This window comes from Clinocottus analis, unplaced genomic scaffold (genome assembly GCF_023055335.1).
Source record: "Clinocottus analis isolate CAN_PGR_092001 unplaced genomic scaffold, fCliAna1.0.p SCAF_21, whole genome shotgun sequence".
Classification (NCBI taxonomy): domain Eukaryota; kingdom Metazoa; phylum Chordata; class Actinopteri; order Perciformes; family Cottidae; genus Clinocottus; species Clinocottus analis.
The window spans coordinates 10,689,671-10,717,445 of NW_027175943.1; the positions used below are offsets into that span (position 1 = coordinate 10,689,671).

General features: G+C 41.1%; 1 protein-coding gene across 4 annotated transcripts in view; it reads left to right on the forward strand.

Annotated features, from left to right (window-relative positions):
• lrch4 (leucine-rich repeats and calponin homology (CH) domain containing 4) overlaps positions 1 to 27,775 on the forward strand; it is a 42,697-nt gene that overhangs the window by 9,048 nt on the left and 5,874 nt on the right. For 2 of the 4 annotated variants that reach the window (XM_068587754.1, XM_068587752.1), the window contains exons 2-17: positions 15,329 to 15,473; positions 16,411 to 16,540; positions 16,657 to 16,762; positions 18,876 to 19,122; positions 20,293 to 20,389; positions 20,545 to 20,689; positions 20,814 to 20,899; positions 21,007 to 21,059; positions 24,443 to 24,598; positions 24,898 to 24,966; positions 25,164 to 25,218; positions 25,300 to 25,363; positions 26,410 to 26,511; positions 26,592 to 26,689; positions 26,778 to 26,915; positions 27,340 to 27,417. In XM_068587754.1, coding sequence (XP_068443855.1) covers positions 15,329 to 15,473; positions 16,411 to 16,540; positions 16,657 to 16,762; positions 18,876 to 19,122; positions 20,293 to 20,389; positions 20,545 to 20,689; positions 20,814 to 20,899; positions 21,007 to 21,059; positions 24,443 to 24,598; positions 24,898 to 24,966; positions 25,164 to 25,218; positions 25,300 to 25,363; positions 26,410 to 26,511; positions 26,592 to 26,689; positions 26,778 to 26,915; positions 27,340 to 27,417 — 1,769 coding nt within the window. The remainder of the gene's footprint in view (positions 1 to 15,328; positions 15,474 to 16,410; positions 16,541 to 16,656; positions 16,763 to 18,875; positions 19,123 to 20,292; positions 20,390 to 20,544; positions 20,690 to 20,813; positions 20,900 to 21,006; positions 21,060 to 24,442; positions 24,599 to 24,897; positions 24,967 to 25,163; positions 25,219 to 25,299; positions 25,364 to 26,409; positions 26,512 to 26,591; positions 26,690 to 26,777; positions 26,916 to 27,339; positions 27,418 to 27,775) is intronic. The other 2 variants (XM_068587755.1, XM_068587753.1) reach the window with 1 other exon arrangement.

The following is a 27,775-nucleotide window of genomic DNA, read 5'->3' on the forward strand; positions in this document are numbered from 1 at the left end:
TGTGTGTGTGTGTGTGTGTGTGTGTGTGTGTGTTCTATTTCCTCTCTGCTGCGGATGTGGTGTTGCCTGTTGGCTCAGCCTCCACTTCTGCTTTGTCTGTGTTCGTCTCTGAGTACTTTCTGATTGCCCCACACTTTGTCAGCCAACATGTTCCTACCCGATTCTATCCATTTCATAAATGTCACAGAAAATAGAATGCCGGATGAATCTATTTCCTCTAAAAAGATATTTATGGGGAAGCCATCAGGAATCCTTAATGACCCGATAAATTCAAGACACGTTGTTGGTGTCAGCAAATTAATGCGGCTTGTAATTATATAGTAAGTTGTAGTACGTCTTCATGCTTTATTGCATTAAAAGGGACCAGTCCCTCTAAATGAGGCTGCAATACGCTGTAATTTACAGTATGTTGAGTTTCATGTCTGAGCGTTCCTCTCTCCGTCTAAAAGCTCTTTTTCTCTCGGAGCACAGCAGCAGCTGGTGGGGAGGGGGAATCCCTCCTCAGTCCCATGGGAGGTAACCAGAGAGAAGGCATAGACGGGCTGGAGGACAACACGACCAGTCTGCCGACAAACATGCACTGGGCCATACATAGCCTGGTTGGGAGTCTGAATGTATATGGAGGAGCGACCATGGCCCAGAAGATGCTCCACGGTTGCCATAGCAGTTGTTTTTTGCAAGTCATGAGGTGACTAGCATGTTGTCAGGCATCTGGATGTGAGCTTGAGCAATTATCTTTCAACATCCTTTCAAGTGTTGCGGGTAAGAGGGAAGTCTGGGTGGGCCTGCTGCCACTGGAACCCAACCCTGGATAAGCGGCTGATAATGGATGGATGGATCTTTCAACACAGTGGTTATGATAATGTTATTGTTTTATGCAATAGCTATTTTCCTGGGATTGTTTTGCTAGTGTTCTTGCTTTCTCTGCGCTTCACTGTTTGGTTGCAGTGCATAAAAAAACAAAACATGTCACGTGAATCCTTTAATACCCATGTAGCCCTAACTCCAGCAGGAGAGATGTTCACTCTCGTAAGCAAAAATAATGAAAATGTGTCTTTTTGACGATTATTTGGTTTTCAACCGAACAAAAAAGAAGAGCCAGCGAAGTGCTTTACTTTTTATTTTTAGCTGTGCAATAAACAAGTTAGGACTAAAGATGGAGGCACCACAAGTCTACGCTCCAGTCTTAAAACTCACCATCCAACAGTATACGGCCAGGCAGGGCAGTTGGCAAGTACAAGGAAAAGAAATGGTTCAGTTTGTGTAACACAGCACTTATCTACACTAGCTACTACTCTAGCACTATATCTACTTGTGTCTCCCTCTTCAGCTGTTTGCTTTTGGAATGATAATTGAATCCTCGTCTTTCTTAAAGCAATATCGTCATTCAATATCACCCTCGAAAGCAGTGAGCTGTAATCTGTTAGATTGGTTCGGCACTGGCAGTCATTGTTTGCTCATCACAATTTCCCAGAGGGGCTAGGCCTGCTAATAAAACATGGAAATAAAACCTGGGAAGAATAAACATCCAGAATTCAATGAACTATAGTTACATTGTGTAGACGCTCCATGTTCCGATACAAGCTAGCTTCTTCTCTATCTCTATTACTAGCAGGGGAACCACATGCAAGGCCAGGGCCACATGACCTATGAAACTAAACCACATCAGTACGTACGGAGCTCTTGGTATCATTAAAGCTGCATGTCGTAGCATGGCTTATGAGTCGTTGTCTACAGCTTTGAACACGCGTTGGGACTACTCTCAGCAGCGGATCAATCCACATTTGGTGCTCTAGTCTAGTGAGAATGTCTGGCAGCAGGATAATGTGTGAGGGAATCCAGCCTAACAGCACAGTCATAAACTTTTGACGGTTCGTAGACGGAAAGGATGATAGAGATGGTGGGGAACAGCTGACCCACACCGAAGGTCCCAGGCTGGGTTTGAAACCAGGACATGGTTGGATGAAAGGGGCTCCACGTCCTTTATTTCCTTTTATCTGGTAGATACTGTGTGCTCCAGGCTCAGCAGGCCGCCATTAGTTAATGGGCCTCAATCCCATTCCTCCTGGCTCTGTGTTTGTCCCGCAACACAATGTAACACTATAAGAGTGTGTGTGTAAATAATCCCATGGTGTGGAGTGGACTGCCTGGTGAATAATGAAAGGCCAGGCCCTGCCTGTCTTATGTAACCCAGCAGTTCCATTAAGTCCCTCAGTGTTTGGTGTCCAGATGGCCAATTCACCAAGCAAGTCGGACCACGATACAGGAGGCATGAGGCCTCGAAGGGGTTGACATGGTCTCTGTCTGCATGTACTTAGTTACTTCAGAGTGCTCATTAGATTACTGTACCGTTTCAGTGAATACAGTTTGCTCCTCTCGGGCTCAGATGACGGACAATGTTGCTATAACATACCAAATAAAGTCCAGGCACTCATTTGAATGAAGTGAAAAATGTGAATGATAAATTAATATAAGGTAAGGTATAGAGCAGCAATGTGTGGCGCAGACTTGTGGGAACTGTGATGACCAGGGATTAACCCATGACGGTAGTCTGGCTAAAATGGGTCAAATGAGAGTTGAATGCATGTTCATTACCCTACATTGTGTGCGGAAGCTGTATGAAGGGGCACTAGCAGTACTAACTAAGTAGTTATAACAATAGTATTGACTACACAAATTCAGATCTTTTAGGTTACAAAAAAGTCTTTCCGCACCGGCCTCAAAATTGTAGCACGAGACGTACAGGTACGAATTAAATATGTGTGAAGCATATACAAATATGGTTTAATACAAATATAATTTATTTTCTATGACTTTTTTAAAAGCGATACTGCGCACATGGTTATTATTCATTGTTCATTATTATTATATAGTATAAATGTGGGAAGTAGGAGCACTGAGGGGGCTGCAGCACCTCCAAAAACCAGGTCTTATAAAAATCATCAAAAAAGCTTGAACCATAATTTATCGTGGGGAAAAAAATTGCTTTGTCCTGACACTTTGATGTTGAATGATTTTATCTTTTTTAACTTAGTGAAAGCCATGAAGTACATTGCTTAGCTGTTAAAACCAAACTTCACTGTCTTAGGTCTGATGACCTAAGATGATGTCCCTTGGAGCTTGTGTCATGATGAGATGACTGATTCTTTTAATATTTATATCTTGTTCCGGATGTTTCTGTGTAGTTTGGCCTAGTTAGGGGACAGCTCCTACTTAATTGGAAGTAACTCTTCCAATGTAATCCACTTCATATGGCCTCCCGTATATCTCATAGAGAATGCACTGATCTGTAACTATAACCTAACTAATGGTTCCCATTTCAATGTTTTACTAAACTTATTTATCTCACCATTAATACCCAGGCTCACTACTTCTGGTCAACATCTACATGCTTCCACTGTCTCAGATTATGAAAAACAGCAAAGTGTGTTATCATAATTATGCAGATGACACTACATAATTAAGATAAGACACATAATGACACAACTATAATTCCATACAAGGGTTGGCTAAATGCATTGAAGAAATCAACTGGATGTGTCAGAATGTTCTTCAATTAAATAAAGATAAAACAGAAGTAATTGTTTTTTCTCCCAGGGATAAACGATTGAAAGTGAGTGCTCCGCTTCACTGATTTTAAAAACCTTAAACCAAGCCAGAAATCTAGGTGTAGTTATGGATTCAGACCTCAACCTAATACAGCCATATCAAGACAATCACGAAATCAGCCTATCACCTGAAGAATATATGAAAGGTTATAGGACTTATGTCTCAACAGGATTTAGAGAAACTAGTCCATGCATTTATCTTCAGTAGACTTGACTACTGTAACAGGCCTCTGTAAAAAGTCAATCAGAAAGCTGCAGCTGTTTTAGAACGCTGGAGCCAGAGTCCTCAGGAAAATACAGGACAGGAGAGTGGATCCAGTTCTGACGTCTTTGCACTGGCTTCCTGTCAAACAAAGAATTGACTTTAAAATCCTGCTGCTGGTTTATAAAGCACCGAATGGTTTAGGCCCTTAATATGTTTGATCTGCTGCTACCTTATGAACCATCCCGGCTACTCAGGTTTTCTGGGACTGATCTTCTTTCTGTTCCAAGAGTCAGAACTAAACATGAAGAAGCAGCATCTAGCTTTTCTACTCTACATATCTGGAACCTGAAAGCTGCAGGTCTGCATCTCAATACTGCATTGTATTTCTTTAAATGCACTGCAAGTTTTTATCTTACTTTTTAAACATTGAACTGTTTTTATGCTTTTGATGGTTTTATGTGAAGCACTTTGAATCGCCATGTTGTTGAAATGGGCTATACAAATAAACTTGCCTTGCCTTTCCTTGCCAAACCAAATGTGTTGTATTTGATTGAAGCTGCGTAGATAGGCCTATTTACTGTATTATTTAATTTTTACTGTAACTGGATTTGACACTGCTGCAATGTATATGCATAGCTGTTGCCATGCCGATTTGAACACTTTTTCACTTGTACCATCTGCTGAATGTGTTTGCCTGTTTCTCACCTCCCTCCGTAGCGCTTAGAGTTGGAGAAGTTTCAGCTCCAGACTATCCCTCCATATCCCGTTATATATGCTGCTAGCTGCTAGCTTACAGTAATATTGGAGGATGAGGAGGAAGAGGAGGATATTCCCTATCATCTGTTGAGGAAATTAATCTGTCCTGAAAACATCTTTACTCATTTGACCTGCTGGGAGAAAGACTTATGCCATCGTTTTAACAAACATGACAGCTGGACAATACTCTGCATCAAGAAATAAAGGAGCACATCTGCATTTCGAAAAGTGAGCAACCATTAAGACTTGGAGATGGTTAGCGGCGCTAAGCACAAAGGGTGGGGAATCTGCCACCAAAACTGATAGAATGTCCCTCCAAACATTCGCCAACCTCCTCCCTCACATGTTGGGTCTTGTTACCTCCGTGAGTCAGCGGGCTGCGAACCAGCAGAGATCTGAAGGTGCTGAATAGATTGTGGGAGGTACCTGTAAGACTCATTAGATGTTCAAGCAGTCCAGCCATGTAAAGGGTTTTCTATTTATTGTATTCTATTTAGTCATGAGTTGGTAGATGAGATACCACTTGAACTTTACATTTTGAATGTTTGAATTCCTGTTGCATAATGTGTTTCCATGAAGAATCAGCATCTGCGTTGATGTTAATTGTCTAATCAAGGCATTGATCAGATCAAGATGCATTTCACCAAATGTTCCTTTAATCGAATTGGGACAATCTGTAAGTCATAATATAGAGTGGCGACTTGTATCTCGGATTAAAATGCAAACTATCTCATAGTATCCAGCAGCAGCTACATCGCCATCACTTGTTCTCTCACTCAGGCCTGGTCATGCAACACACACCTGCACACACACACACACCAATGTACTCACACGTATACACACACACGCACATGCACAGCTTCTGTCTACTGTTGTGCATCTGCACTCGCTATTACTAACACTGTAACAGGAATCAACACCGCCACATCCTGTCTTACAGCACACGCAGAGTTGTGTTGTCATTGGCAACACTGTGAAATAAATCCAAACAGCTTCAGACCGCATTGCAAGCTGAAGTCCTCCAGCTTTTGAAATGAGCCAGGGTAATGTTAAGGTGTGGCAGGTAAGTGAAAGATGCTGATTTCAAACATGTTTGTATTGTTGCATTGATCATACAGCAGACGGACAGCTAGCTGTTACTAACCAGCTTGTTGTCAACGAATATTCGAAATTTGAATATATAATCGAATAGTTGTTAAAAACCGAATTTCGAATATGAAAGTTAATATTCAAATGTAAAATTTAAAAAAAAGTATTTTGGAGGATAATTATCGTGACTCTGGCAACCCCCGCCGCAGCCACCACGAGGTGACAAGGTGCTCAGTGTTGCCAGATTGGTGATGGCGTAGTATGGTACTAAAGGCTCAAAATGGTTGTATTTGGCGTAATAACTAGTTAGTGAAAGACTCAGGGAAACACAAATATCCAACGTGGCAAAATCCCGGATGTTTTTGGAATCCCTGCCGGACGCATTTTTAGGTCTCGAAAAGAGGACATGTCCGGGAAAAAGAGGACGTCTGCTCACTATGTAAGCTAGAGTTAGCTTACTGTTCAATGACAAGCAACGTGAGGCTACATCTCTAGAATGTGCCCAAAAAAGAACAAGGCATAAAATGTGAAACTTCAGTGAAACAAACACGTCTGGATACGTATTTTTCGCCGTCCGCCACAAGTTCGTTGTCTGCTTTCACAAAATTCTTGATCAGCATTTGTTTATTGTTGTCGTTCATTCAAACCGCTATGCGATGGCGCGGGAGAGAGAGAAAGAGAGAGAAAAAGAGTGCGTGTGTGTGAGAGGCCAATGTCTGCTGTCTTGGCCATTAGTTAATTTACTTATTTTTGTGTCGGTAATATGTTGTTAAATATGTTTAAACTTAATTAAATTACCTATACAAGTAGTTAAGTCTTGTATTAATTTGTCCTGTTATTGACGTGCCTATTGCGTAATGCGCATGCACAACCAGAAATTTGAATATATTCGAATATACGTGTTTTTTTTAAAGCGAATATTTGAATGTCATTTTTGAGCAATTTTGACAGCCTTAGTTGACACACACTAGGATTTAGCAGCGACATGATGAGCTCAAAGTAAATTAAATAAGTGGACACAATATCTATCTAACATGAACTAGTGTTTGCCACCATAAGCTGTTTGTCCTAACAGAACAAAGATGGTTGCTGTAAAGGGTATTGGAATGATCTGCATATGCGCTTCATTAACTCCTTTCCTTTCCACAAAATCTAACTAGGTAGAACATCTTCAAAATATATAATATAACATTGAATGAATGTAATAACCTGGCCCTATTATCACAGCTACCCGATCCAGCTGTTTGAGACAGTATCGGTTTGGTATTAGTTTGGAATCGGTGCATCCCTGTTTTGAATCTGAAAAATGTTACCTATTATCACAGAATCTATTGGACAGGCTGTGTCTGACGGCCGCTTATTGCACTCTCCTTGTGACTCAGTTCTTTGCAGAGTCGGGTCTTTTCCCAGCAACCCCTTCAGCCTTGTGGATTTAAACCAGGAAAAAGTGCTCCTTTTTGTTGAGTCACTGCTCTCGGGGGTTTCGTTGTCTAGGCGTCCTCTCGGTCGGCCTCTTTGTGTTTTTATGTCTTCATTGTCCATGCCCCTCCTGCTGGTATTATCTGCTCGTTACGCCCCTCCACCCCTCTCCCTCCACACCCACCTTCCCTGCCTTCTTCTCTCTGAACCTCACCCCTCTTTCTGAAAACGGGATAGGAGTCTCATTTCTCATTTCTTTGCCTCAGTGCACACAGGGAGGCCCGTGGCCCCTGTTCCTTCAGAGTCATGCTGAGTGAGACATGAAATACACTTTCACGCTTATGCTTTTGAAATTCGTCATCACCACCGTTTATTAGGATAGATTGAGGTACAATTACATTACATGTCTTTTTTTTGTTTTCATGTTCATTTTTTCAGTTCATGAACTCTGACGAACGTACCCAAATTAGGTCATTTTCAAATGTTTTTATTTGATAAATCACAGAGTGAGTACTCAAATCTGCAAGTGCAAACACGTTCTAGCTAGGAGCTGTAAGCAGCTCCCTGTGGTTTGGGGTGTCTTTTTTGAGGTTGTCTTTTTGTCCCCTTTCCTCTTCTTCTTTGCATTTCAGGGTTGACAGAGAAAAGCATGAGTTTAGCAGCATGGCTTTGCTTCCCTTTGTCTTTCTCCAGTTCTGGTCAGATCTTCATCAGCTGCTCGCATGTAACATAAACCACCCACGCTTTGTCACTTTTCTTTTTTCCTTTTACCTTTTTGTCTTTCATGGAAAAATACAGACAGTTAATGTTTTCGTAAGGCTCCTTAGAAGTCAGCCCTAACCCTAAAGCAGGTGAGGCGTTCAGAAACCTGATACCCTCTTGTTTCTTATGCCATTTCTTGGGTAAGCAGTAAAGGTTTATGTCCAAATCCCAGGTGGGCGTCCACAATCCAATGAGTTATAACAAAAAAAGAAAAAAGATTTACGAAAAGGTGATGACAGGCTGTGGATTACAATACTTTATCAAGTTACTCTAAGTTTCGTCAGAATCCACAGCCTGCAAGCAGTTAACTGTCTTAGAAAAAAAGGCACGGTGCAAAGCACCAAGCTTTGCACCGTGTTCAATACTCTACAGTCGCAAGTACTACCACTTAAAGCTACAATAATACAATTCTAACACATGCAGTAATAATTTTACTACTTTAAAATCCATTCACTCCTAAATCATCATACAGTAATACAAAACATACAGTGACCATCTTGTACATACAACTACAACTTTCATTATGTTCTTCATATTATCCCAGATTAATTATCATATCCCTCTCATGTATTGTAATATACACATTAAACATGTATTTATTATACTGCAGTCAATTATAATTATGTGCAGTCAAATTTTAGACAAACTAAACTGTTACAACTATACAGAACTCTAAATCAGCAAAACACAAGGGGGAAAGGAGACAAACAAGAACAGTCCAAAGTATTTCACCGCTCAGTGCAACTTTTTTTTAGGCTTGCGATTTTCAGTATATTTTAGGTAGTGTTAAGAGAGCTTGAGAACCTTAGACTGCTATTCAAAGCTGATGTCCTTTTAGTTTGATGTGATGATGGAACCTTCTGTCTTTCTCATCCACAAAGAGCAGCGTACCGAGGTTCAGGTTGCAGTTTCTCATCTTTAGTGGAGCCAACCTCCACTTGCTCCGACTGATAACGACCATTGGGCTGACGGAAGTAAATACAACGAGGATGTTGTGGAGTTAAAGATCTCTCTGCAGCCTCTGTGCTGACCGAGTGCTTCTGTACTCCCAACATCTCCAACAGAGTGATACGTCTTCTCTCTCGCAGCTACAATTTGATCTTATGTTATTTCAATGTCCCAGATAATATCTGAATCAACACTGCATATCTTGTCCTGCTATGTACAGTATATCATTATTTGACTATACTGAGCCTCTGGGGTTCTATTTCTTTGATTTCTCTTTTTGTGACTTTGTCAGGTTGTCACTTTGATTGTGAGGCTGTGTCATTTAATTCCACATAGGACCGGCGTTGGTATGATCAGATATTAAATGACTCTGCTCAGACCTATAAAGCCTAATGGGGACATTTAAAAGCAGACTCGTTCTGTCGAGGTTGATGAGGAGTAGCGCCGATCACCGTCTAGTGAATTCAGACAGTTTATGTTTCCCAATGACACAGATATGTGAGCACAGAGCTCGGTCATTAAAGTGTCTTGATTAGCACCGCAATGTGTCAGTGATGCAATGTGTGTCTGTTGATGCACTGAGCCACACCCAATCACAAACAACACCATGGCAACAAGGTGTTGATCCGTTGAACGTCTGTATTGGCCTCCAGAGACGCGTAGAGACAGAAAGACTGTAGCTTCTGATGGCGTTGGCCGCTCACAGGAGCAGTCTTGTGACATGAAATCAAAGGAAGTAATAAGGTTTGCAGACATGTTAGTGTGTTCATCGTCTCGACGGCACACAGCGGGTTTGTGATGCTTCCTTTTAGAAAATAATCTCTGTGTTATTGTGCGTAACAAGTGCTAAACAGTCAGTCTACGTATTGTCCAACTGGAAGAATAAGTACGCAAAGAATCCTCAAACTTGTGAAACTGTACATGTGTAGTCTCGGTTGCAGACGGAAGTGAGACTTCGGGAGCAGTAGGCTGAAGACTGATTGTCAGTGTGTTGAACTGAGTGAGGCCCCAGTTTATGCAACTCAATCTCAGTGTTTCCCCTAGGTTTACAGCTTCAATCACTTAAAACAATAAAATAAAAATATGTAGTTACTACTAAATAGCTCATTTTGGAAAACTAAAAGCAAATTGCAAAACAAAACAGAATGAGTAGATATGTGAGCATCAGGTTGTATCAGTATTAGTGGCTGCAGTGAGCTGCTTTACTCGACACATATTTTTAAAACGCGGTTGTAGACTTGATACGGACAGTCTCAGTTCATGCTCCATGATGAGATGAGATCTTTTTCCGGTTTTGAGAGACGAAACAGCAGAAAAGACGACTTCACGGAAACTTTACGGAGATTGGCTTTTGGCAAAACGCCCCAAATCGCCGAGTCGCGCATGCGCAACGTAACCTGTTAACAATGTACCGTGCACATTTACCCGAAAGTACGGGCATTTCTCCATGTATTTATTAATGACTTAGTTTGATCTCCGTGTACTTTGTAATGTGTGAAGCCAGCAGCTCATTGTTGGAACAAGACACCAGCACTTTGGCTCGTTTCACTTGGAGCAGTAGAGCTGCTCTGGGTTCAGAGAGCTGCTCCGGTGCTCCTTGCAGGAAAGCTACTGTTGCCATCTTCAACCTGGAAGCGTTTAAAACGTAGATATAGTTGTCTGCTTTTCACGCGACATATTTTTCTGCGCTCTCTGCCCGCTGCTGGGTGCTCAACGCTCACCTGTGTGCGCGCACGTGTCTCTGTGCATCGGAACGGAACGATACAGAGAGCAGCAGCGCAGAGGAGAAGTGTTTACGCAGGACCATGTAGAGACATAGATGACAAGCTGTCGCGTAGATCCCGTCAATAAAATACGGCCTTTAGTTTGTTTAATAACTGAACAAGGTGTAGACCTGTTCTATAGGAAAGAGAACCTTAAATGACTTCTTGTAATCTGGAGATATAGAGAAAATTACAAGGGTGCAGGGGGTTTCTTCAGAGGGGCCCACCGCCTCCCTAATATAATGGTAGGGGAAACACTGCAATCTGGAATATGAGACTGCTTTTGTTGTGTCTGCTTTGTTTTTACACATAATTGTCCAACGGGTTTGAACGGGGGTTTCCTTACTTGTTAAGAGACTTTGCTAAAGTCCTACTTACCCGTGTGTAGATGTTGGGGTCACTGGGTCAGCAGTGACGTAAGTGGCTGAAGTGGATCCTCCTCCATCCCATGCTGACCTGTAATTAAACACAGTGCCGTGCTCTGATGGGCCAATCCTGCTTGCATCGCTGATCCTTTGAAATCCTGCAACACTTTTTTAGGCTGTATGAGCTGCTCTCACTGCCACGGTTAATACACCTTCAGTTGGTTTCAGTTTGTATAGGTTGCACATTTAAGGTTAAAAAAAAGAGGAGGCAGTTGGATCTGCAGTGGGATCAGTTCCATTTTCCTGTTTTTACTCACCAATAACAAGGTTGATTTACTTTTTCCTTTATCGCACGGGCGTCATCAGTGGGCATTTGTCATTGAGATGAACGCGTTGATATGCAAGCTCAAGCTGTTCTTTACGACAACTGAACATTCCCAATGAAGACCTGGAGATGCAGGCAAAAGGTCTGGAAAAGGCCAGTAAGTTTCCAGCCTTTCTGTTTCTAAGATCTTGGGTTTTACTTTTATAAATTCAATTCTATTTATTTTGTGTAGCCCCAAATTACAAATAACAAAACCTAAAAGGGCTTTGCAATCTGTACACATACGACATCCTCTGTCCCGGGACCTCACATCAACCCCCCCCCAAAAAAAACTTTTAAGGTGTTTGTTTGTGTGTGTGTGTATATATATCTATATCTAGATATAGATATCTATATCTAGATCTAGATATATATATCTAGATATAGATATATAGATAGATAGATATCTCTCTCTCTCTCTCTCTCTCTCTCTCTCTCTCTCTCTCTCTCTCTCTCTATATCCCATTTGACTGTTTTCATCACCCTTATTTGTTGAATAAGAGTCAAGTTCTTGGAAATCTCGTTCATTTAACTGGCCATAGTTTCAGCCGATAACAAGTAGCCTGTATATTTGCATTTTCCTGCCTGCTTTGATTATGACAAACCAAAGCAGGCTCTGAAGAGTACCTGAGGTGAGGTAACAAAGCCATGGAACACAAAAGTAATTGCATATGGTTCGTCACTGCTATGATGCAATCTGTGAATCTCAGAACGCAATGGCCCGTGTAAGTCAGCTCTTTACCTGTTCATGCGGTTTTGTGTCTGTTTGAAGCCGGCGTCCTGCTGCATTCTTATAGTTTTTTTAAGACCAAATGTAAGCCACCAGTTCTGTTACGCATGGGTTTATGGTTAAGATAAGAGCTCAAATGTATTCATGATTTCTGGTTAAAGTGAGAATATTGACTAAAAACTTTGGAAGGTGCCCATAGGAATAGGATCAGAAGTGTGTGTGTGCACGTTTTGTGCAGCAAATATTTTTACAGCAGAAATAAGTTCTATCCCAACTATCTATTCCTTTTCACACCAAACTGGAGCTCCCAGATATCTGGCTTGCTTTTGCTCAAGAAATAACATCTCCATCCCCCAGAATGTGCGCACACATTCACTCACTCACGACTACTTCCACCCCCACCCCCTATCTATTGTTCAGACGGCTCCCCTCCAGCTATGGGACAGTGGAGAAGGAGGGAGATCCGGCTTTAGAGCTACTGTAAAGTATTCAGCCGCTCACGTTTCGTTTACTGCACACAAAACCCAATTCACACACACATTAGACCACGTGTCTGTATTTATTAGACCATGTGAACTCTTGGTCTGGTTTCTTTATTCACTCTTACATTAATGTAGAACATGGATTAGTATTAAGTTATCCGCTGTCCTCGCTCCTTTCCGTCTCACATTATTTAGTTTTGAACAAAACCTGGTCGTTATAATTATTTAATCATCGGCTGATTCTTTTTTGGATTCTTTTTTTGTATTAGGAAATCCATTCCTGTATAAAGTATTTGCAAAATCAATAAAAAGATTTTTAAAAAGAATGTCAGGAAATAGGTAGAATAATTCCCAAAATGTCCTCAGATTGCTCAGAAACATTTTATTGCCACGTAAGTTATCACAAACGAGGAATTTGTCTTGGCGGAGGGTGCATCATAAAACACAACAACAGCAGCAGCAGCAGTAACAACAACAACAAGGAACATTTAACTGTAACTGGCGTTTTTGCTGAAAGAAAACAAAAACGATCAATCAATTATCAGAATACATGCAAATTTATTTCCAGTCAATCAACTAAAGGATTTAAAGTTTCAGCTCTAACGTTGATGAAGAACAACTTAATAACTCCGGAGGAAAGTGTTGATGAAACTTTCTGAATCCTGAGTAAATCTTGTTAAGACGGATCATGGCTACAAAGAAAATATATTTCAAATGTAAAAGGTAGTTAACAGAATACTTAAACACAGGAGATAATGCTCACTCGACTGTACAATACATATCTCTACGATGAACCTGCACCAAGTTTCTGGAAGTCGTTTCAGGTCCCATAGTTATCAGCGCATCTAACTGTAAGATAACAAAACTCACAAATTTCGTTCTTTGTGAATTCATCAGCTTCAGTCTTCCAAAATAAAAGCCCCATATGTGCTTTCCAACAAAGAGAGGAAGTGCCTCCTCCTGCAGCCAACAGCAATCAATAAACAGCCATTGGGCTGTCTGCCATCGACAGACTAGTGTCTCGTCCGGCTGCCAGTGATCGCTTGGTGCTAATGGGGCTTTTTGGAATCTCTGTAGCTCTATAGATGATCTATTGACGCTCCATTGTGTCTGCTGCCCCATGCTCACTCTTTTCTGCCACTCGCGGCGTGAAGTAGAGTTTAAATAATACAGAGAGGAAATGTTGATGACGGGTCAATACTGAGCATGCGCCGTAATAGTGTCATTAGCGTAGGGGGGAGGTTTGGGAGGAGAAAGGTAGAAGAATGTTGAGGCAGAGAGGAAAGAAAATTACGGGGCAGAAAATAGAGAAGATGATGTTCAACATCAACCAGATAGAGAACATTACAATCTTTGTACAATGGCAGTTACAACCTTTTTATCTTTAGCAAAGTTATGAAATGAAATATCGGAATTTGATGATATTTGATCAAAATGGCATGGATTTGATTGTTCAAAAGTAGGTGTGGCTTAAGGAGCATGTTGAGCATTGTTAGAAGTCCCACATCCATTTGATTGAATTGTTTTATCGGAGCCATTTAACATATCTGAACAACTATTGATATAAAGAGAAAAAATATGTTATTACATATATCTAGCATAACTGAGAGATTATAGAACATTTATTGGAGGAGGGAGAGAGAGAGAGAGGGAGGGAGCGAGAGAGAATTTGTATTGCGTCTGAAGTGATTTAGTACTGAACTCAAAGAAATTACAAAATTGACAATTTCTGTGATAAGTTTTTTGTCTGCAACAAACAATTTTTTATCATAGCATTATTCAGTACTTTTCTTAATGAATCAAATAATCAAACTGTATAAAATGGCAGAAAATAAACCTCCAATCACTTCGTCTGACATTTTTACTGAAGTCACATTGCATTTAACTATTCACTCCAGATCTGTAAGAAAGTGCGTTGCATTCACCAAATCATAAATGAGAATAGAGTAGAATAGAATTTATTGTGTAGCCGAGGCAAGGAAATGTTTCTTGCTCTCAAATTGTTGTGGTCTTTATTGTTGTTGATAGAAATTATTTCACTATGATAACATCTAAACCAATGAAATCTCTAAATTTGTTCAAACAAGAAAAACCTGAGTCTGATAAATTTATAAGGGCTGTCAAGGAATACTTCATAACCGGATATATGTTCCCCAGATGATCTGGTTTAAACCATCCACTAGGGGAGAGAAAGGGAAAGAATTCTCCCAACAAAAGTCTCATGTTCGAGTAGTTTGGGAAATTGTTGCTCTCATAGCGGTGCATCATCTTGATCCTCAGTTGACTGGTGTTCATGTTTCCTTTAAGAATGGCTGACATACAGTGTCTCTGCAGACAGGAAGCAGCAGCTACTTCATTGAAACACACCCAGTTTGGTCAGAGCTGGATGAGTGTCCATGTTGCCAACATTCTACCACAGCAGTGTGGGTTCCTCGCCCCGAGCTGCTTGGTCATTTTAAGCATGAGGATGCATAGAATATAAAACTAAAGTATAAACGGTATATACTGGGCATGGTGTGCGTCAGACCGCTGGATCACCACAGAACACTTTCAGCTTCACCCTGTCTGAAGAAATTATTTCCAGAATTTGAATATAAAATGGTAATATTGCAAACAATCTGGCCCAAAACAATTATGTTCAGAAGCTCTGGTAATTCCCATCACCAGAAATCAGTGTGAGCTGGTACCTTTTTAGATATCTTTATTTTCCGCTTTAGTTTCCACGAGCACACGTCTCTTTTTTACTGTGAAAAATCAATATGAACACTGGAGAGACCCTGATGGACCAGTCTAATGCTGATGGACCGGTCTAATGTTTGGTCCTGTTGTCTCATCAGATCTGTCGAAGAACCGCCTGTGTGAACTGCCGGAGGAGCTTTGTCAGTTCATCTCTCTGGAGACGCTGAGCCTTTACCACAATGGGATGCGTTCACTGTCGTCCAGCCTGGGCAACCTGCAGGCCCTCACCTACCTCAACCTCAGGTAACTCAACACCATGCTCACGGCCCAGGCCTATTCCCCTCGTGCTATTGTATGTGTGTAGTTACAGAAAAGATCCAGAGCTAGCATCATATCACACACTCTCCTCCACTTCTCTTACACACATCTTTTCTATTGGCGCTTGTGGGGTGGAGAATGATAAGGGAAAAATGCAACAGACCCTCGTTAATGTAACTTACACAAAAAGAAACAATCATAGCTTATACTTGTTTTGGTATTTATTATTTAATTCTAATTGGGCACGGCCCTGTAGACCAGGTTCATGTTCTATTGCAAGTGGTCGGGACTGACTAGTGTAGGATGTATATTTTACTTGAAAAAACTGAAAATGAGTTCATCCCAAATATAGGTCATAGTTTTAAAAACTTGTAAAAAAGTAAAAACTCAGGTGAATAAATTACAAGTTGTACTATGTGATTCTCCTTTAAACGTTGCACTTGAGCAAAGAGTTTCACAGTTTGCATCTTGCAAACGCTCCAGAGCTGCCTCTGAACTTCAGTGTTTGTTTATGGTGGAGATTAGGAGAGGCCACGCAAACCCTGTCCCAACTGTCTTACGACAGCTGACAACTGGCAATTTATATACAAATATAAACAAAGAATACAAAAAAACACCCATTAAAAAAAAATTAAATATAAAAAAATCCTTCAGTCACTGTTTGACGTTTCTATCGTTTCACTGTTGCTAGGAGACCGGAGAAATCCTCCAGGTGGCTGGTCATACAGGCAGCAAAAGTGTCGGCTTAAAGCAAATACACTGCGCAATAACAAAAACTAGATGTAGCTGCACATTCTTTATAGGCTAGCTCTGTGAGAAAATATCTCAAACAATTCACTTTGAAAAAGTATGAATTAATTGGATCCGACCCAGAAGGATGTGACCTTGTAAATGACATCACTTTGTGCTCTTGTCTCCACAGTCGTAATCTTCTGTCCTGTTTGCCCTCGTCAGTGTTTCAACTTCCCCTCCTGCGGGTTCTCATAGTCAGCAACAACAAGCTGTGTTCACTGCCCGCCTCCATATATGCCCTCACACACCTCCGACAGCTGGTAGGATGCACACACTCCCACACAAGTTTCTGTTTCTCATCAACACTATATTTCTTTTGTGTGTATAGAACTCCATCAGCAACATCAGGTATCTTTCTCTCTTCCCCTCTTCCCAGGATGTAAGCTGTAACGAGTTAAAGGGTTTGCCAGCAGAACTCGGGCAGCTTGAATGTCTGAGGGACTTGAACCTCAGGAGGAACCAGCTCACCACTTTGCCTGAAGGTAATCCACTGGCCTCAAACCTGCGCTAGTTATGTCTTTAAAACCCCCACTGTGACCAACTCGGCTCATATTGCTCCTTAAAATTGTACTTACGTCGTCTTCACCAGATCAGCTGTTCAGCGTGCGCTTGAGGAATCACAGTACAGGAGCCTCTTAGTCGGCCATCAGCATGTGTTTAACCGGGAGAGAGAGGGGGAGAGGGAGAGAGGGAGAGAGGGAGAGAGAGGGAGAGAGGGAGAGAGGAAGAGAGGAAGAGAGAGAGGGAGGGAGGGAGGGAGGGAGGCAGGGAGAGAGGCAGGCAGGGAGGGAGGGAGAAGGAGAGAAGGAGAAAGATAGAGAGGAACATAGAGAGAAACAGAGGTGCATTGGACAAAGACCGTTAAGCAGTGCGCTGAAGAGCAGCCTGCTCTGGTCAATGAGAAAATAAGCTAATAGGTAAAAATACATTAATTGTATAAATATACATGTAGTGTATGTGTGAAAAACAATTACATTATAAAATAGATATAACTTTCAATTATAAAAAAAAATAATAAAATAATAATAATAATAATGATAACTTTGTGATTCTGTTTAGGCCAGCAGAGAAGGCTTTGCAGGCCCTGACGGACCGTCACTGCAACGCAGCCTATCATTGAGTCAGTGCATCAATAAAAATAGAATTCATCTAAATTTATTTTGTACAAAATCACAAATTATCCTTAAAAGGCTTTATAATCTGTACACATACGACATTCTCTGTCCCGGGACCTCACATCGGCTCAGGAAAAACTACCCAAAAAAACCCTTGAAGGGGAGAAAAAGGCCCGTAGCTTGTAGGATGTAGAACCTCTCAAAGTTGTTTAAATGCAAAAGTATTGAAGTGCCTCTGGCTTACTCAGTTTAATGCCCAATTGGTGCCTCACTCAGGAGCTCATGAGGAGGGAATGTTAATGAGACACCAGACAAATGTGTTCATGTTCAAAGTGAAATGTTAAGAGGTGTTGTGTACAAGGCTGGACATATCTGACCTGACACGTGTTGGAAAATTCTATAAATTAATAGGCCTTAAAATACAAATAAAGGTGATGAAAAATTAAGGGCAGTAGAATTGCCTGTTTCGGCTGCCGTTAATGAAACTCAACCCTCTCTGTTAATTTAGGCTACCTGGAAATTACTTTTAAGACTTTTAATGTGGAACGTGTGCAGGAGTGTCTGGAACAATTATTAGAAGAGATTGAAATTAAGATTAAAATTCAAGTGAAGCTGTAGAGTTTTTACCAGCACAACTTTAAGTTTTATATGTTGTTTTTTTTATCGTGCACAAGGGCTGTTACCAATTTTTTCACTGATCAATAAATGCCGAAGGAATGTAGCAATGAGCCAGCAAAGGTAGGAAAAAAAGATTGCAAAGGTTTTATGAGGAAGGAAAAAGTAGTTATCTGATGTAACTGAGGTTCTATTAATCATGGATGACCTCCTCAGGTAGTACTTAACACTGTAGGAAAGTTGAAAGAGAACAACATTTTCGTTAAACTTGAAGCATACACAATAAATGTGAGACACTGACTTCAAATAGAACTTTTATTCGTGAACAAGAAAACTCCAAAATTCACCTTTTTCAAGGAGAAGTGTGTAGGATTTAGTGTGATCGAGTGGTGAGGCGACAGATTGCGTATTGCAGAATACCCCTCAGCTCATCCCTCCCTTTGTGTGTGTAGTAGAGGCCTTCAGGTAGCATAGAAACGTAAAAGGCTCTCTCCAGAGTCAATGTTCGGTTTATCCTTTCTGGGCTACTGTCGAAACAGTGGTGCAGCATGAGAATAGGACCAACTCCCTATGCTATGTAAATGTGAAGGGCTCCTTCTATTCAACAAACCATGATTCTTCATTTTGGGTGATTATACACTAATGAAAACATAGGTATGGAGAATATATTCCATTTGTACCATAGATTAACAAAATTATATTCTTTTGAGTGTAATCACAGAAATAAGATGAGTCAAGTGTCGTCATGATTGTAAGGTTTTATGTTTGTGTAAAAGACATGAAGCTTGTGTTAAGTGTCAAGAAGTTGAAGCCCAAACAACACTGAGCCTTAACCGTACCCCTCCCTTCTCTCTGCACCACCCAGAAATATCCGAGCTCCCCCTCGTTCGGCTTGATGTGTCCTGCAACCGCATTTCCCACGTGCCCCTGTGCTACCGCCACCTCCGGCACCTTCAGAGCATCTTGCTGGACAACAATCCGCTGCAAATGCCGCCTGCGCAAATCTGCTCCAAGGGCAAATACCACATCTTTAAGTACCTCAATATGGAGGCCTGCAAGAGGAGCCAGGAGGAGATGGAGAGGCACCTGAGACCCACTGGATTCAACAGCTGGTGAGGAGGACTGGAGGAAGGGAGCAAATAACTAGAGGAGGGTGGGGGGTTCTTCTCAAAGAACAAACCAATGGACAGAATCTGCCTTGCAACTTGCACTATAGCTGGATGAATGGGTAAACTGTTCTCCCACTGAACTCCCTCTACAACCACAGTTATTATGTTTTACTTCAATGTTCTATTACAAAAAACTGAGAAGCAACGTATTAATCAGGAAGCTAGAGGAATTGGTAGCTATATGTTTGTTTCCTAATGCTTCCAGTCTTTATGCTAAGCTAGGCTAACTTTATCCTGCACTCTACGTAACATACATTTATATAGGTTGCTTCATCTCACTCTCAAACAGAAATAAAATAAGCTTGTTCATAGAAAGTTGAGCTTTTCCTTTAGAAACCAGTTTCTAGAGAGACGCGTTTCTGTCCACACTATTCTGCTCCAGACAATAACGGATGATGAAAATGAAAGTGGCTTCAGTATTATAGGTATTGTATTTAATTTGGATAGACGTGTTTTACTGTAAAACAGGTGGCTGACACCTGGCGGCAACATGAACAGAGTTCAGAAAGAGTGTTGACAGTAATTGCAACTTGTTGCAGTGCTGTCATATATTTAAGTGGCAGTTGGACATAAGTGCAGTTACTGATAACGGTAACTGCTGCATCTAGTCTTTAGAGAATAATGCCGTTGAGGTACTAGCTATTATTCGCCACAACAAAATGCACTTGAGGACACACACACATAAACAGGAACAAAGTGGCCATGAGGTGAATGGATGAATTGCAGGAGGCACAGTACATGTAGACCAGGCAAATACAAATTGAAAGTGTTAACTGAGAGGAAGCAGGGTTATCAAATATTGGTAAACTTGAATAGACCCCTTTCAGTTACCTAGTGAGCCATTTCCATGCAATAGACAGGACCAAGGACAAAGATAGTGGGTGCGTTCTCTCTCTCTCTCTCTCTCTCTCTCTCTCTCTCTCTCTCTCTCTCTCTCTCTCTCTCTCTCTCTCTCTCTCTCTCTCTCTCTCTCTCTCTCTCTCTCTCTCTCTCTCTCTCTCTCTCTCTCTCTCTCTCTCTCTCTCTCTCTCTCTCTCTCTCTCTCTCTCTCTCTCTCTCTCTCTCTCTCTCTATCTATCTATCCTAATGTGTGTGCAACATGTCTCCCTGCAGTCTGTCAGACCAGGAGCTGTTTACAGGTCAGTTCGGAGGATTGGATTCTGGCTTCAATAGTGTCGACAGTGGCAGCAAGCGCTGGTCTGGGAATGAGGTAAAACACTTGTCGTTTCTACACTGCAGTAAGCACATTGATCAAACAGAAGTTTGTAATTGTTCTCATGTTGCGTTTGAGATGAAATGATGCTCATGAACCGTTCGAGACGTTAACTCACAAGTGAAAAAAAACATCCTATGCTACAAATGCAGCAGACCTGCTCTATCTGTGTCCAGTCAGCAGACGACTTCTCAGAGCGTTCCCTTCGCATGGCTGAGGTCAGCAGAGACCAGAGGAACCTGGAGGAAGAAGAGGAGGATGAAGAGGAGACTGGATCTGCTGTGAAAGCTATTGAAGGTAAGGAAGAACAGACATAATCTAATCTGTCTGTCATGCCATTAGGTGTATTGTTCTGTATAAAATGTAGATAGATTGGTTTATACATATAGAGGAACTCTTAAGACTATTGTTCTCTTTGCAGTGAATGGGGATGCTGCGCATGTGGACTTCATTGACAGCAGTGTGACCGAAGAAGAGGGGATCAGAATGGATACAGCAACTATTCTGGTACCTCATTCTCAGACAGATCAGCAATCGTGTCAGATTGTCTTGTTGCTAAACATCTTGCCTTCTATGTTGTTTTGTAACACGTTTATTGATTGTTTGATTTTCAGGAGCAGAAAGAGAGCTCTTCATCATCCCAAACCCAGGACACATTGATACGCAGGTACGTTTTGTAAAACCTACTGTAAAATATACACTACCGTTCAAAAGTTTTCAAATTTTCAGTTTGTTTGCATGTTCTCGCATAAAATAGCATTCATTTCTAAGAACAAACTGGCGAGTTTCACATGAAAGTTCTCTTTTTCTGGCCATTTTGAGAGTATAATCAAACCCACAAATGTGATGCTCAGATACTCGTCCGAGCTCAAAGGAAGACCAGTTTTATAGCCTCTCTCAACAGAAGAACTATTTTCAGCTGTGCTAACATAATTGCACTAGGATTTTCAAGGGTTTTCTAATCATCCATTAGACTTCTAAGGCGATTAGCAAACACAATGTATCGTAAGAACACTGGAGTGATAGCTTCTGGAAATGGGCCTCTATACACCTATGTAGATATTTCATTAAAAACCAGACGTTTCCACCTAGAATATTCATTTACCACAATAACAATGTATAGAGTGTATTTCAGATTTTTCTTTGAAAAATAAGGACATTTCTAAGTGACCCCAAACTTTTAAATGGTTGTGTAAACATTGTATGGCACTGCTCATTTTGAGTAAGCTCACAACACAAAACAGAAATATTGTTTGTGGCACAAGAAAAATAAATATTGTTTTAATGCTCAGTTTAATAGTTTGAAGTATAAATATTGGTTTGAAACTGTAAAATCAGTTTGAATTAAAAGCTGGAATATTAGTTTGATGTGAAAACTGGAAAAATAGTTTACTTCGCAAATTTGGAACATCAGTTTAAAGCCCAAAATGTTGATATTGGTTTAAAGAGCAAATGAGGAAAACATATTGGAGCAAAGCACAAAACAATCACCTTGTTTTAATAAGTGTGTTAATCTTCTTCAGGGAGTAAAGAATAAAGCCAGAGGCTTTAGGGAAGCACCTCAGCTTCCTGTAACACGCTTGGCGTTAGCTGGCAATCATGACCTCTCCAAGGTCTCATTTGTTTACAGTTCTTGTGCCAAGGTCTTCCAGTATATTTGAACAGCCTTTCATTCTACTCATTCTGTTTCCTTCACAATTATTCATCTCAACTCGGCTTCCCTGGTTGGAAACTATGTATTCAGTCCCTCTAAGGGACAAAGACAGACGATGCTTTATCACCTTTTCTCTCTGTTTCATCCTTGTTTTACAAGGTCACTTCACTTGTATTTGAAGAGCTTGGAAAAGTCAATAGACTGCTGTTCCCATAACTTGCAATGCCCGTCAAACTCTGCATGTTAAGTGTTGGTTGGCTGTTATCTGGTGACGTCCCAGTCGGGGCTCGCTGCCTGATTATGCCAACAAAACAGCATTGTCTAAATGTCTGTCTCTTTGGAGAGCTGATGTAAAACAAAGCTGATCAGAGGGAATTAGTTATTAGAATTAGGCTAATTAGTTGTTTAATTATCCAGAAAAAAATAAATTCTGTGGTTCAATCTTCACAGATGTGAGGAACCACAGTTCTTTGTGGTCTCCGTGGGGAATCTTCGACAGGCAGTGACATTTTAGAGATAGTTACGCAGTCAGCCTGTAGCTTTTATAAACTCCTTAATAATATAAAATCTCAGTGATGGCGACTTATAAAAGCATATTTCATACAGCTTATTGTGGCTTTATGCGGCTGTCTGTGCTGAAGCCAGCAGGCAGCTCCCATCACGCTGTTCTGTTGTTCTGTTACCGAGAGGACTACATTGTGTCTCAGCAGTCCCATTGGCTACAAATGGATATGTGACACTGAGCCATTGTTCCCAGCTTCTGGAGCAGCAGGTTTCATTCTAAAACTTTGAGTTTTATTAACTGTACTCTCTCAAATGTCTAATATTCATGTAGCATGTCTTGTCGAGGGCATGATTTATATCCCGTAACTGTACCAAGGAAGATATAATTTGTGGCACAGTGCTGTTACTCCTTTTACGAACACTGTACGATTAGCGTGAACAAACGAATGCTCTAAATCTTCCTCCAACACTTCCTTTGGGACTTCTAAAATTAGAAAACTGAGACTGAAAATAAAAACTAAACACATAGTTTTTAAATAGACTTTTACATTTGAGTGATGCAATGATTTTACAGGAATCAAATTGTTTTAGTAGACTTGAGTATGGAGCCGTTTTCTCCACCCATTTAGTGTTGTTAATCTGCTTTGGACCTGAATTTAGCTCATGTACAATCTACACAAAGTGCTCATGGTACCCTTACCCTAACCTTATGTACATTTGCTCAAATGGATTGTTTGATATCGAGCTCACCCTTTGGTGGCCCATTTTACAAAAACATCCATAACTTGTGATCTTGCTGTTTACTTTTTACCTGATTGTGAAGATATTTTCTGTGACAAGTTTGATTTCCGTTTGTACCATTTGGTGATTTATTTCCCCTGAAAAGTGAAAAGTGAAAGATTGCATTCACATGAGTCAGAGCCCAGAATAGGTATGATAAAGATGAATGTTATGTCTGGGCTCATGGAAGTGTTCAGTCAATGCCAGTTGGACTCCCTGCATCCTTTACACAAAACAAACCACAATTTCTTAGTTTGGCAATTTCTGTGGAATTGAAAGGTGTTGATAATAATTTTAAAAAAGCCCCTTGGCATTGGCTTTTAAAAAGGTTGGGTTTGTATATCTGAGTGGCCCAGATTAGACCCCTGCTGGACCCAAACTGAAGAGCAACACAAGTACACATTACATTACTTTTCATTTAGCTGACGCTTTTATCCAAAGCGACTTACAATAAGTGCATTAGTACACAACAAGAATTTCAACAAGAATTTCTTTAAGAAGGCCAAAAGTAAGTGCTTCTAAAGATACAAGATCAGTCTCTTCCATCCCTGACTGTTTCCCGTCAACACATTTGATGACATACAGCCCTGTGAAAAAAGTAGAAAGGAGATAGACGGAGACAATCCTGTGCTTTAACTTTTAAGAAGAAGAGATTGACAGCGCACTTCCAAATTGTATTTCACTTTTATGTAACTTGGCTCTGAGACAATATGTATGAAAAGCTTTTGTTTGTAACTGGTTTGGTTTCATCTAAACTTATACTGGAAAAACCGGCAGGGTGTCTTAGGACAAAGTGCTTTCTTTTCCTTGCCATAACAATAACATAACCATAAGTTCCTGATCTGCGTTGAATAGTTTATACAGTTTAAGTAGTTCATAATTGTGTTTGAGGCTGTATTCAGTCGGTCAACTCTAGCAACAGTAACTTTTAATTAATCTTTTGATTGTAGTTGGCATGTCACTGAAAGGTGCAACAAGTTCAGCACGTTTATATCTCATAATATGTTGTGGATTTTGCAGGGACAAGGATGGGCTATTCTAAACTGTTTCATATTTGAATCTTATTATTGAATTGGCCTTATTGTCATTGTCCAACTCTTGCTCCTCTCCAGCAAAACCCTCCATGTGGAGGTGGATCCCCCATCATCATCGGCCTCCTCCGGTCCCCTGTCCCCCTCCAGTCCCACCCTGGAGGAGCGCAGGAGGCCGGGCACCCTCCTCATTTGGCAGGAGAGGGAGCGTCTGCAGCAGCAGAGAGAGAAGGCCAGGTCAATACTCATTCTTATTCTTCAGATATCCACCATTTACATTTAAGTTTGTGGGCAGTGTGTCATGAAGCTTTCAGTCCTTCAAGACAGAGGAAGTGCATGAATGGATTGGACACAGGTCACATGACAAACAACATGAATGTGACTCTGTCTTTCAGTGTGAATATGAGCTTTTATAAGTTGTCATGTGTAAAGCTGTGTATTCCATAAATACTCAGGAACAGCTCTGTGAGAGGCCACTCCCTTCTGTCTGTCATTTCTAATTATATGCTCTCCATGTCAAAACTCTAATTTCGCAGTTTGCTGAAGTCGTCCAGCAAAGCAGGAAGTCTTGTGGCCACTGCACCACAGACAGGAAGCAGCTCAGCGTAAGTGGGTCTTGTAGAACAGCACACGCAGCAGAGCAATAACACAGAGACATGTGACTTAGACTGACTCTCCAAATTCTACTCACCCATCCTTATGTTTCCTCAGTCTCTGTGAATTACAAATGGAAAGAAGTTTGAGGGTGTGGAAAGCATTGTTTTTCTGTCAGGAGTAATCATGGATGTGTGTCTCCCCCTAGTGGTGCATCTCCAGAGAACAGCGGCTCCCACGCCGGTCTTCGGCAGCGATGTGCAGTGAGTAATGCACCCTTATTCTTCCAGTGAACACAGCTGAACTGTGTGCTTCTATTATTTAATTGTTTTTATTTTCATTAGAGTGCTGATCAGATGAGCTCAGTGTCTCCCTATACACTTCTACAACGCTGCAACAGCAAAACAGGTACACACACGCACACACACACATAACTCTCATCGACTTATTTTAGCACGGTCCCCTCACAGCAAGAGGGGATGAGGTTTTCGGTTCCCGGGCTTGACGGTACTTCTGTGGAGTTTATACGTTCTCCCTGTGACAACGTGGGTTCTTTCTGGGTTCTCCAGCTTTCTTCCACAGTACAAAAACATGGTGCTTTAGGGTAACGGATGACTCCCGTAGATGTGAATGTGTTAGCCCTGTGATAGTCTAGTGACCCGTGCAGGGTGTCGCCCAATGTTGTTGCACGCTTGTGGATAATGCATGGATGAATATTGGTGAGGTGTTTATTCACATTATCCCAGATATTTCCAACAATTTTTAAACGTAGATGAATCTTGTTCAATTTTGTTCATGGTAATTATGTGTTTAATTTGGGCACCTGTCAGCGGCATCATATCCTCTTTATTCATGTGCCAGCATTGTGGTTGTCTGACTTGTTATACAATTTTCAGACACATTTTAAGATGCACTTTTTAGATCTTGGTATTTTTTTAAATTTTGTATTCAACCCAGATTTCAGTCATCAGATGTCTGGAACTTAAGTTATCATAGAAACCAGCTCATGTTAGCGTCAGCTTGGCTAGCGACCCCCCCGGAAAAGTCCTGTGTCCACCAAATAGCATCCATGATTTTTACATGATGCTGCTTTAATCGGCATTTGTTTTTGGAGAGAAGACCTCTGAGATAAAAACCTCTTGAATTAGCCTGAAGGAATCCAAATTCCCATCAGCCTACTACTACTTATCATTCCATTCCGTAATACAGGAGCTAAAAGAGGTGCCCGAACTCCTGTGTTATTTACTACATCACAGAAATATGGAACTATTATTGTTGGAAACTGCTGTTGTCATCACAAAGTCACAGTAGCTTGTGATCATGTGACACAATCTTCCTTTCAACCTGCTTCGTATCCTCCCCCCGACCCTCAATGCTCATCTTCTGTCTCGTCGTGTCATTTGACTAAATGTGTTTATGTGCGAGCGCATCTGTAACCTGAATTTTTATTGCAGATGTTCCCTCTTCCCCGAAGACGTCCCCTCCACCCGGTCCAGCCCAGAGACCCAACAGTTTCCTTTTCCGCACCTCCTCCCGCAGCCAGGTCAAACCCACAGGTACACAACAACAACACAACAACAACAGACTGCACTCTTCAGCGCTTCAGACGTTCCAACACTCTCTTGTTGTTCTTCAGGGTCGGGCTCTGCTCTTGGGGAGACTGGCAGAAGTGAGTCTCGCACAATGCTGCGGTCTCCTAGAGAAGAGAGAGCCGACATCACACAACTACGCAAGGTAAACCTGTATTTCATAATCGATGTCAAATGTGTCCATACAGCAGACTTTGATCTAAAAAAACAAATGCAATGTTCTTTATTTATAGACTCTGGAATCCCGGCTGAAGATCAGTCTACCGGAGGACCTGGGCGAGGCCTTATCCAACGGCACCGTCCTCTGCCAGCTGGCCAATCACATCCGACCCCGCTCTGTGTCAATCATCCACATTCCCTCCCCAGCAGTGGTGAGTCCTGTCACATCTCATTTTATTATGTCTATTTTAAAGCTGGCGTTTAAACTGTTACAAAAAAACCTTGGTATTTCACTCAAACGAATAGCTTGTGAGCATAAATCCATTGAAAAGAGTGTTAAATTATATTGCCATATTTTAGCATACTTGGAATTCTTGACTTTCAGCCCACTGACATGACTCGTTTTTAATTAGATCTGTGGAAATGTACACAGAAATGTATCAAGTCTGCTCAACATGAAGTCCATGTTCCACAATAGTCAAAACAAGCTCCACTGATCAAAAGTATTTTTCACCTTAATAAAAAAGACATGATTCGAGAATTCCTAATCCCAACTAATAACAACTGTTTACACGAAGCAAAGCAATAATGCAGCTTCATCAAGAAGTTCCCTAAATGTTTTTTTTTTTTTGTCAGCCAAAACTGAGCTCAGCAAAGTGTCGACTCAACGTGGAAAACTTCATTTCTGCTTGTCGCAAGCTGGGAGTCCCTGAGGTAAAGCGCCGTCTCTCTTCATTTCAATTTGTGCACTCTGATATGCTCATAACGAGAGTCAGGAGGGAGGGGTTGTGTTACTAGTTCTTTCATATGGGAGTCAGGAGGGAGGGTTGGCGTGACTAGTTCTTTCATACGGGAGTCAGGAGGGAGAAATGGTGTGACTAGTTCTCTCATAACTTGAGTCAGGAGGGGTGGCGTTTTTGTGTGCTCATCGGTTCTTGATTTTATTGTGAGATAAAACATTTTTTCGAAAAGATTTTCCAAAATCGTTTAATTACATTCTGAACTAAAGCTGAGTAATTATCTTTCCTTTATTACTTATCCTTTTCTTCTGATCCAACTCCGTATGACATCA